Source organism: Osmerus eperlanus, chromosome 7 (assembly GCF_963692335.1).
Source record: "Osmerus eperlanus chromosome 7, fOsmEpe2.1, whole genome shotgun sequence".
NCBI lineage: Eukaryota > Metazoa > Chordata > Actinopteri > Osmeriformes > Osmeridae > Osmerus > Osmerus eperlanus.
Window position 1 is genome coordinate 10160409 of NC_085024.1, and position 11089 is coordinate 10171497.

The window sequence follows — 11089 nt, forward strand, 5'->3', positions numbered from 1 at the left end:
AAGTCGCTCTGGATAAGAGCGTCTGCTAAATGACTAAATGTAAATGTAAAGGCTTAAATGACAGGGGGGAGGGTCTTGGTGAGTTAGACTACAGACTTTCTAGTGTTGTTTTGTGTTGTATGGTTTTAATTAGGCCTGTTTAAAGAATTGGTAGTGTGGGAAGTGAGAACTGAGTACTGCAGACAGGCAGGTTATTCGGGTCTCCCCTTAAACACTTCAGTGCTGTGCCTGCCAGAGTGCTGCCTATGGTTTTAGGGTGCATCGGCTATTATAAGAGTGTGTATTTAAGCTAGACTTTTGCCTGGCCCTCTGTGCCGTGATTATATGAGTTGAGGGGTGTATGGGGTTTTAAAGGTGTATGGGCACTTCACCCTACTTGCCTCGGGGGGAATGTCCCTGTACTTACTGTAAGTCGCTCTGGATAAGAGCGTCTGCTAAATGACTAAATGTAAAAAATGACTAAATGTATTAGTCGGTGCATTTATTTATATTGATAGGCAGGCAGAAACAGGCAGAAACAAAATCTCAAAAGATAGTTCCGTGAGAAACCAACATTCACAGTTTAGTCCTTTACATATATACTCTTACTGTTACATCTTCGTTGCTGAGAATCTTTTATGATCATATGATGTTTTACACATGCCACTTCTTCTTGCAATTACCACAGTAACTTACTGACCATGTCCAGACCATTTCACTGGAAAATCTGATCATCTCTACAGATTACTATTAGAAGTTAAATAGAAAATCTTTGGACTTATTTGCATGACTATAACTTAAACTTGCATTCAAGTCAATTTGACAAAGCAGCTTCTACACGTGAGGCAAGAAACACGGGTGAAGTCTAGGTATGATAGTGTGCACTTAAAACTGATAAGCTTGTTTTTCTTCTATTTCCTTACTGGTATGATTAAATATAATCAATCATGATTGAATCAATCATTCAGTAAACAAAAGTAGGACTGTGTTACAGGAAGAATGAGGAAATTGAGGTGAGAGTGATGACTGATGAGTCTTGAAGACTGAAGACAATCTGTTACGTAACATATCAACAACAGCTGACGTTTATCAACTTTATTTAACCAATAGCAGGCTGTAGTATTTTCATAATCACTGGATCACGAGTTCAGTAACAGATTCCATACAGATCTATTTTAGTACCATAAAACAGACACAAGTGTTTTCCTCATCCTCTGTGCTGTTCCAACTATCTCCTCTCCAATCTATATGCAGGTACTGAGGGATGTGTGGCTAACATTTCATGCTCTCAATGCAGCCAAAGCTTTGACTCATCAACACATTTGACAGAATCACAGTGAGCTAGACTGAGGTAAAGCTACAGTTTCTGTGTTCATTAAGCTGCTACAGACAATTAAAATATACAGACAGTAAATTAGACGTAGTATGTCAACATGTTTAGTTGTGTGAGTGTGTGTCTATATGTATGTGTGTGAGGAGGCTTCCAATCCTCTGTGGCGGTGGGATAGAAGGGAGTGATGCTGCTGGTTCCTCTTTGGTCAGGCGTTCTTAATTCTCCTCTGCTGCCCTCTATTGGTGAGGCCGTGCCAGGACAGTGTAAACAACTTTTGCAGAATCCTTGGAACCTCTGTCTCCCTCCAGTGGTAGGTTAGCTTTAGGCTTTGTGACCTGCACCTGATCCAGACTGCCACTGGAGGATGAAGAGGAGAAGATGAGGACGATGAGAGAAGGAAACCAGGTTGAGAAGGTAGGAAAGAGAAGGGGAGGTGAAGGAGGTATGTACCTGGGCTTTCTAGAATAGTGTACAGTAATGTAGTTGAGGGCAGAGCTTTCTGCTTCTGTGATGGGTGGAGCATCTTTCAAGGGAACAATGGCGGGATGGGAGGTCTCACAGAACTCCTCTGGCTCTTCCTATACCATACACACACACACAAACGAAGAGAGCGAAAGAGAAGGTAAGATGGAAGTGGAGCCTCAGATTGCAAGACAAGTAAGGTAAAAGGACAAGAAGAATTGAGGAACAGATCACATATGAAGTGTCCCAGGTTTCACAGGATAAAAACATGAGCTAAATAACCATTGTATTCTGTCTGCCTCTTAAGGTCATACCGGGATGTCTGACATGTTGCTATGCCTGAGATGAAACGTCTGCTGGACAGACTCCTGGAAGAGGGTGTCACCTGTCACAGACGCTCTCTGGGATCATAGATACACACAGGGCAGAGGACAGAGAGAAATATACGACTATCATAATAGAGACAGAGAATGAGATGGGGAAAACAAAGATCTGTAATCAGTTCAATAAAGAAATCTCTAGACCGTTGAAGAAGTGAGACTCGTACCTTTTTGATTTCGTCTGGAGACTCCATGTCTACACGGTGCATGTTTTTACTGAAAGACAGAAATCCAGAAATGGCATAGATACAAACAGTCACACACTGAGGGAATTTAACTGGCTCAGGATCAATTTCCGTTCGGAAACTAAAGAGAAATTCCAATTCAGTGGTTGAAAACTTTGATTTTTAAAATATTTCTGACCCTATTATATTGACAGTGAGCTGTATTTTTTGTTTAGCAATGACTCCATCCTGTCACCTGATCATTATCGCCACGGTGAGAGTAATGAGTCCTGCGGATACGCCCACTGCAGATGCGAGGGCTATGACCTTCAGACGGCCTGCCAAGCAGGAAGTACAAAAGGGTTTAGAATTAGAGAAGCGGAGGGCACAGACAGACAGACAGACAGAAAGTGTGATAATCATGTTTTGATCACGTTGTATGATCAGACGTCTAGTCCTTTCCAGTGTGTCTGTTGCTGTCAGTAGTGACTAACTAAACGAACAAAAGGAGAAAGCAGAAATAACACCCAGATCATGAGACGTTAGCAGACTGCGTTTGTGTAGTGAAGGGAAGGGGGTTACAAGTAGTCATGATTGTTACAAGGGTCAAGCAAGGGCTAAATTAGGTCATATAACGAATGGACTAACATGTATTGATCTTTTTAGCCCTAAAAGATCAGTAGTTTTGTGTCAGTAGGTTTGTCAAATCAGGCAACTTTCCTTCCCTGGTGCTGTGGTCAACCATATCAAAGGTTGACTGATTCTGTCAATTTAGCACGTAGAACGGAGCACCATCTGTACACTGTTGGGCTGTTTCCCAAATAAAATTAAAGTTTGAAATAAAGGAAAGACAAATGGTAAAATTTTTACAATCCCAGCGTTCTCAGGAGCTGACCTCTGACCCTGACAGTGAGGATGGGTGAGCTGTGGGTTCCGATGCGGTTCCGGGCCTCGCAGTAGTACTGTCCGCTCTCCCCGGGGCCAACCTCGTGGAAGGTGTAGCTGGAGCCGATCGGGTTCCCCAGGCCTGTGCAGAGCCTAGGCGGTGCCAGGTGAAGTTATCCACAGCAGGATTGGCCTGGCTGCTGCAGGTCAGCGTGAGGGGCCGACCCGCATCCACCACACCGAGGGACGGGCCAGCACGGAGGTGTTCTTAGGAGGGTCTGGGAGAAGTTGGAGGGAGAGGAGAGGGAGGGGAGGAGAGGAGAAGGATTACAATAAAGGAAGAGAAGGCGTAGTAACAGAAAACAAAAAACGGAGTGACAGCAGGTAAGAGAGACATGGGATCATGGTAGACAGATAGGCAGCCAAGGAGAGATAGAAGGAGTAAGAAGGAGAGGGAAAAGAGAGAGAGAAAAGGGAGTGTACAGGAAAGAAAGAGTGAGTGAGGGAGGGAGAGAGGGTATTGATGGTGGTGGATTGATTAGTTCCCTACAGGACAGAGGGAGGTGTGGGTGTCCTGTGGCAGACAGAGGAGAGACCAACCCCTCTCCTCTCCTCCCTGGGACCTGACCTGAACAGACAGAGGCTCAGCTCACCTGAACACAGCGAAGCACAGAACAGACAGGACCTACTATCTAACCAGAGTATACCCCCTAACCTATTTGTCTTTTTGAGTGCTTCCCTTTCTTCTGGTTTCATTTTGACCAGTATTTTTTTATGCAAAAGATACCAGGGTGATGGCAACAAAAATAAGCCATAATTACTCCCTGCCATTAATTGTCCCAAACAAATGTTTGTTAGTAGTACTGACAGAGTACCTTAAGAGACATTAGTCCTCATGAGTTCTCTGTGACAGACATTGCACGTATACAATACTTGTGAGCACACAAATAGCAGTAATTACACAATACACTTAGACAGACAGCAATATGTCAGCAGTACTTAGAGTAAACCGCGACAAACAGCAGTATGTCAACAGTACTTACAGAGCACAGTGAGGGAGGCAAACGGGGAGGTGAGGTGCCCCAGGCGATTCCAGGTGGTACAGTAGTACTGCCCAGCATGGTGGGAGCGCACACTGAGGAAGGACAGGTTCTGGCTGGTTCCCTTAGCCCAGACCTGATCCCCCAGCACCCTGTACCAGGCCCAGCGGTCCACAGGGGGCCGGGCTTGGCTGCTACAGCTCAGGTTGACAGGGGAGCCCTCTCTGATGTCACCTTGAGGGCTAAAAAGAACCCTGGTGCCCTTTGGGGAATCTGGACCAGCACAGAAAAGACAGCTGTAAAACTTTATCATCACACAATGGAGGCATGCATGTAGATACTGCACATTATTCTTATTTAATTATTCTTTTTAAGCTAGCATAGATGGCTTAACTGCAGTGAAAGTAATAAATAATTAGTGATCTCTTGTTGTGGTCAGATGTGATGCAGAGTCAGCAGGTTTCTCGCTGTTGGAAATATGTTAGTCATAGCTTGGCCTATATCTGGTTAAGGAAGTTGAGAGACTGAACTGAAGTAACCACTTTCTCTCTCTACTTCTCACTCTGTCTCTCCCCCCACACACACAAACTTACACACAGAACAGGCAGTTGACTATGTTATTTTGGACTTTTTTAGCAATAAAAAACACATAAACAACACAGTGTAACTCAAACCAAGTTAGTAACATCTAGCTGCAAAGCAATGCCTGTTAGGAGCGAGCCTCAATTCAGATCAAGCTAGCTGTGGGGAGGCAGTGAGGGAGAGAGTGTGTTCCTCACAGCTGACGCTGAGCAGGACCGCTTTGGAGCGCTCGGTGCCCAGAGGGTTGCGTGCCACGCATGAGTACTCCCCGTGGTCGGTGTGTGCCACCCTGGGCAGGGCGAGCTGGGGACTGAAGCTGTCCGGGATGCTGCCGCTCTCCTGGTCCTTGAACCAGGCGAAGCTCTCCACAGGGGGGGCGGCGTTACTGCTGCAAGTCAGGGTCACTGACTCCCCCTCTGACACCTGCCCCCCAGGACTGACCACCACATACGTGGAGCGGGGGGCATCTGTGCGAGGAGGGGAGAGAAGGAGGGAATTAGGCAAAGGCAAGAGAAAGAAGAGAGGTAGAATGATAAACTAAGAAAATATGAACAGAGATGGAGGGATACACATTCCTTCTACATATCTTGTGTTCTTCACAGGACGCTAATGTTGCTAACAATGATTGACAGACATTGACAGCCACTCACATCCCATTGCCAGGACCAGTGGCGGGGACTGGACGTTCTGTGGTGGGATTGGCCGGCAGGTGTAGGTGCCGGCGTGCTGGCTGTCGAAGTTATAGACAGTGATCCAACGGTCAGGCGAGCCCAGGTTGAGACCGTTCCTATAGAGAGCCAGGGTCCGGCCTGGCGCCCCGCATCCTCGTGCTTGGCAGCCAAGGTACACTGTCTCACCCTGGGCAAACATGTTGGCCGTCCTGGCTGGGTGCACCTGAACCTGGAGGTCTGAAAAACACACAAAACACAACCACAAGTATTGTTACCAATGTTGCACCAGTAACAAACCATGTTATTTCATTGGCTGTACAGTACTACCTTATTTCTCCTGTGTTATCTCAGAGTTAAACTTGTACTTGTACATTGAAGCTAATATCAGTGCCTTTACCTGTGACGGACAGAGTGACAGTGTCAGGGGAGGTCCAGCGTCCCTGGGGGTGGTCTGTCTCAAACCTGAAGTGGTACTGGCCGCCATCGCTCAGCTTCACGCCTGTGATCTGGACGCCACAGCTTCTCTGGCTGCCCGTGTAGCGTATGCGTCCACGGTACGACAAGCTAATCATGGAGGGGTCTGAGTGGTAGGCCAACTCCCTCTTGCCCTCCGCCGACACACGGAACCACGTGACCCGCCTCACTGTGTGACCCGGCGGGTAGTCATAGCGACACGGTAGTGTGACGGTGGTCCCGGCCCAAACGCAGATGTCCCTACGCGAGAAGGTCACGCTCCACCTTCCTAGACAACCTGGAAGACACACACAATTCACCTACTCCATACAAAACCCTCTGTACTCTCTACTATCTACAAAACAAACAGACCCTCAACTACTACTTTACTACCACTCCCTGGTGCTAAAAATCCAGTTGAGTATTACTGTGTGCCACAATGAGACAGTGACACATATAGCCTACAGTGCTACTGATGAGGCATAATGTGGATTGGAAGAGTGGCTGGCTTGACTAACGCAGACTTGCACAAAGACAGATCAATACCTTTAAATAACTTGTGCGTCATGCAAGGGCACCTGTGTAACTTTAGATGAAACGCAACGAGCGGTTTGAAAACGTGAACACAAAGTATTATTTTGTCCAATTGACATCGCCAAATATATATCTTTTTTGATAGCTTACCTGGCAAAGCAGCGAGGATGACACTCAACGCTAACGCACCTGCCAACATCTCAGCGCGAGCGCTACAATGTCACATTCCAGAGAAAAAAAATTAATTGAGAAGCTAGTGGGGGTCTTGGGAAAGAGCAAAAAGCTAACTGGTGTAAAGTAGTAGGAAAGAAACACATTTTAATGAGCTTTTCAAATGTCATCCTGACCCAGAGACTCACCTCGCCAAGTGCGTGTTAATGCTGTATCAGGAGTGATGTCGGTTGGTGAGCGCGCAGAGCGCGTACGAAACAGTTGCTAGTGATACTGGAGAAGAAAGTGGTGGCGGTCGTTGTGTTGAGGCTGTTTCTTTTAATGCTCAAGAGGAAACGAATGTGCACAGCCCCCTAGGTTAGCTTTTTAAACCAGGAAAACCTCAACGTTTAAGAATTTTGCTGCAATTAATTTAGATGGATAGGCTATGCTTATTGTGTATACCTGTAACGTGTACGTTTTCACTATGAGAACGAAAGGGTACCGTTGTTTACCTTACGTTGATTGGACAATTAGGGATAAGCCATGCAATTTATTGTAAAACGATCGAACGGATACAACGTTATTTTAGGAGCCAATCTGCTTGTGGTTAGAATACTACCTTTTATGAACGTTTTGGAACAATGATATCAGATACATGTTTATGATTTTATGATGTATTTGTTTTGTATGTGTATTTTCCGAAATTAACTCAAAACATTCTGAAGAGATGAAGAGAAAAGGAGAAAACCAGATTGTCCTGGTATAGATTGAGATGAGAAGAACCTGTGTGTTTGTGTGTGTGTGTGTGTGTCTCTGTGTGTGCAGTGTGCGTGTGTGTACTAGGACTCGGATGGAAGAAGACATCTCTCTCTGCAATGTCTTTTCCATGTGTAGGTGAACAAGGAATGAAGACCTAGAAAGGGATGATGGGGGCTGTTGGGGCTTCTGTAGGAAAACAGCTTCCCCTGGGCCAGAGCAGCTTCACTCAGTAGCCACGGAGGAAGGGGGTGGTGTTGGTGGTAAACGTGCATGCGTGTGTGTGTTGAGTTCCTGACATTCATATGACTGGACGGCTCATTCACATCATAGAGCAGAGCCAATCGGGCCAGCCAGTAAATTGGAGGTAATATCTTGTGGGTTTTAGTCTGTTTTTCCTTTAGGAAATTTGAATAAACACGTATAGAGAGGGAATGAGTGAGTGAGTGGGAGAGGCCCACATGTTAGAGGAAGGGGGGGGGTTGCTGTCAGGCTCATTTTCTATAATACCTAACTTTAATTTCAGGATTGGGCAGTGTCCAGGTGGCTGCTTTAATGTGCTCCAGATGCTCCAGTCCTCCTGGCTTTTCCAGCGTTCAGGTTGAGAGTCGTAAAAGTGGGAGATTTTCACAGTTCCGCAGACACCCTCGTGTTCTAATTCTCCAGGGGACGGAGAGCGAGCAAGACCGCAATGTTATACTTTGTTTTTATTAAAGCCAATGATTGACAGCCGGTGGAGAATGTTCCAGTTCTAAACCTCAGGGCTTATTAGAGAGGATGACCTGGAGTATACTGGTCTAGAGTAAACTGGTCTGGAGTATAGGCCTACAGGTCTGAAGTGTAATGGTCTGGAGTATACAAGTTTACAGTTTACTGGCTTGGAGTGTACACTGGTCTGGAGTGTACTGGTCTGTAGTGTACTAGTCTGGAGTGTACTGGTCTGTAGTGTACTAGTCTGGAGTGTACTGGTCTAAAGTGTACTATTCTCCTCCTTTAATATCCTACAGGGGGTAGAGAGACAGGCTCAGTGCAGCAGAAGGCCTTTTATACTCTCCAGACTCGTGTCTCTGAGATCAGATCAGGGTGGTGTTGCTGTGCTCCTGCTGGCTGCCTGTTTGGCCTGGGTGGACTTCTGCAGCACCACATGTGCTGGATGAGAAGTTGGAGATGTATACGTTGGCTTGGAGAGCTGTAAACCTGAAGAGTCTCCCACTTTGTGGGGCTTGTAAAAGGATGAAACGCTTGCAGCTGTTGGATTGTGTGTATGTGTGTGTGTGTGTGTGTGTGTGTGTGGGGGGGGGGTGTTTGTGTGTGTTGTGTTCATGGGTGTATGAGAAAGAGTTCCGATTGAACGGGATTGTAAACTAGGGGTGGAGAGAGGTAGAGGAAGAGGTTGAGAGGAAGACAAGGAGAGTGAACAGATTCAGACAGCAAATGCAAGGACAGAAGCAGTGAAGGAAAGGTGAGGGAGGTGGGGAAGAGAGAAAGAACTGGAGAGGATGTGGGTTTGATATTTATACCTTCGACCAGTAGGTGGCAGTATAGCAACATTAAAGTTGCTTGTCTAACCAGGGGGAGGAAACTTATGAATTGGTGAGTGAAGAGAATTATCATCACCCACTGTATTCATGTGTCACACTGAAAAAATATGATATAATAAAAAAGACTTGACATAGTACATTACCACATAGGATGACCTATAATACGGCACAAATATAGAGGTATTTTTATGACAGACCTTTAGGACTGAATATGGCGTGAAACAACAAGAACAGATGAGTGACACATCGCACATAACAGCGTCCCTCCACAGCGGCAGCAAGCGGAAATGTCTTTTTAACAGCCAATGAAAGCTCAGCTTTAGAGCCGAGCTCTGACTAGAGGAATGTTGACACAAAGGAGCCATCAAAGAGATCTGCTGGCCAGTGAAGGGGGCTGGGGAGGGGGGTGTGGGAGGTGAGGGGCAAAAGGCGGGGGGTTCTGGGGCTGTGGGACACATGGCACTCTCACAGGTGTGCTCTTCGGGGGGCTGGGAGAAGGAGGTGCGGGGGGTGGGGGGCGGTGGAGGGGTTGGGGTTGGGAGGGAAGCGGCGAGCAGAGGAACGTGGTGTGAGGCGCTTTGCCAAATGAGCCACCTGTCGTTCCATGTCTGCAGTTTAAGAACTTCCTGCCGTCCGGTCCTGGCAGCAGTAGAGCTCCCAGCTCCCCCTTAGCCTCTACCCACGGAGGATGATCCATCCAACCTTGATCCAGGAAAGAGACTAGAACAGGAGCTTTGGACCGGCGTCCAGGGAGAGAGCTCCAGCCCCAGTATCCAGGGAGAGAGCTCCAGCTCCAGGGTCCAGGGAGAGAGCACTAGCCCAGGGTCTGGGAGACAGACCTGCAGCAGGAGTCCTTTCCGGCCCAGTCCTCCCCAGGGAACAGGCGTCTAGACCAGGAGCTCTAGTCACCAGCTCCCCACATCCCCTGGCCTGCCCGCTGGAGTGCTCGCCGGCCTGCAGCATCTGTGTTTCATGATGAGATGGAAACTCAGACAGAGAGAGAGAAAGAGAAAGAGAGAGGTGGACTCTGGGGAGTCGGCCCGGTCCACCAGAGCTGAGCTGTTTTCAACACCAGGCCTTAAAGAGATGGTTAGAGTACTAAACTGCACTCACGGATCTCTGTGTGTGTTTAAGTGTGTGTGTGTGTGTGTGTGTGTGTGTGTGTGTGTGTAGTGGGTGGGTGGGTGGGTGGGTGGGCGGGTGGGAACCTGATCTGGGTTCTGTGGGAGGAAACAGTTCCGTTCCCCGCTTCAGAACCGGCCTGTTATTGAGATCAGACATGAACAGTAGATTAGCCTCTAACGCCACCTGACAGACAGACAGACACAGCAAGAGACAGACAGACAGGCAGGCATGCAGACAGGTGGAAAGACAGACACAGACAGGGAGGCAGGTAGGCGATAATTTACATTTTCATTCTTATTCAGAGAGTATGTAGATACAGTAGCTATGCAAGGTAATGAAGTTAGGCACTATAGACTGACAGACCGATAGGTAGACAGGAGGGCAAGCAAATGGACAAACATGCTCGCCAGAAAGACAGACATGCTATTTAGTATGGCATCTACATTATGAAGCAATGACGCCGTCCATAGAGTTCCCAGAAACCACTCATTTCCGTTTACTCTGTCACTCTTAAGCCGTTACCTGAGTCTGGTGGTTCTTTCCACAATTACTGGGATGATGTGGAGGGGTTTGTTGTTGTTGGATGACGGCTGAGGTCGAGTAGGAGGGAGATTGGGTTATTATGGTCTGGCGCTGTTGTCCGCAGGTCACAGCGACTCTATTGGGCAGAAGATCAACGATATCCTCCCCATTGGACACCTACTACAGCTCTTAACAGTTCCTACCTGGTTTAATAGTTCATATATTCTCTTTCACAATGCTGCTTGCATGTAGACCGCTACTGTTTATCTGGAAAGCTCAACATTTCTGTGGACAGGTACGGGGACAGAGACTCATTTTGATTCTTGACCACACGGCAAAGTTACAGTGACCTGGTTGGGTTGACCTTATGTTCTGTGTTCAACCAGGACGTCTCCAGGGTCTGGTAGGACAGAAGCAGAGAGGGAGGCAGAGAGAGAGAGAGGCAGAGCGGAAGGCCGTGGAGAAGCATCCGAGGGCATGTGGCCGACTGAGTCCTGCACACATTGGAA

General features: G+C 47.3%; 1 protein-coding gene across 1 annotated transcript; it reads right to left on the bottom strand.

The window, feature by feature from the left end:
* Nucleotides 1-1059: 1059 nt before the first annotated feature.
* Nucleotides 1060-7049, bottom strand: LOC134023915 (B-cell receptor CD22-like). The gene is given in 14 exon segments (XM_062466272.1): nt 1060-1669; nt 1763-1890; nt 2089-2175; nt 2322-2370; nt 2575-2656; nt 3214-3321; nt 3324-3443; nt 3446-3481; nt 4247-4516; nt 5023-5292; nt 5476-5733; nt 5894-6247; nt 6634-6695; nt 6843-7049. Coding segments are annotated over 13 exon segments (1932 nt in total). The 5' UTR covers nt 6683-6695; nt 6843-7049; the 3' UTR covers nt 1060-1548.
* Between the last annotated feature and the right edge of the window lie 4040 nt (nt 7050-11089).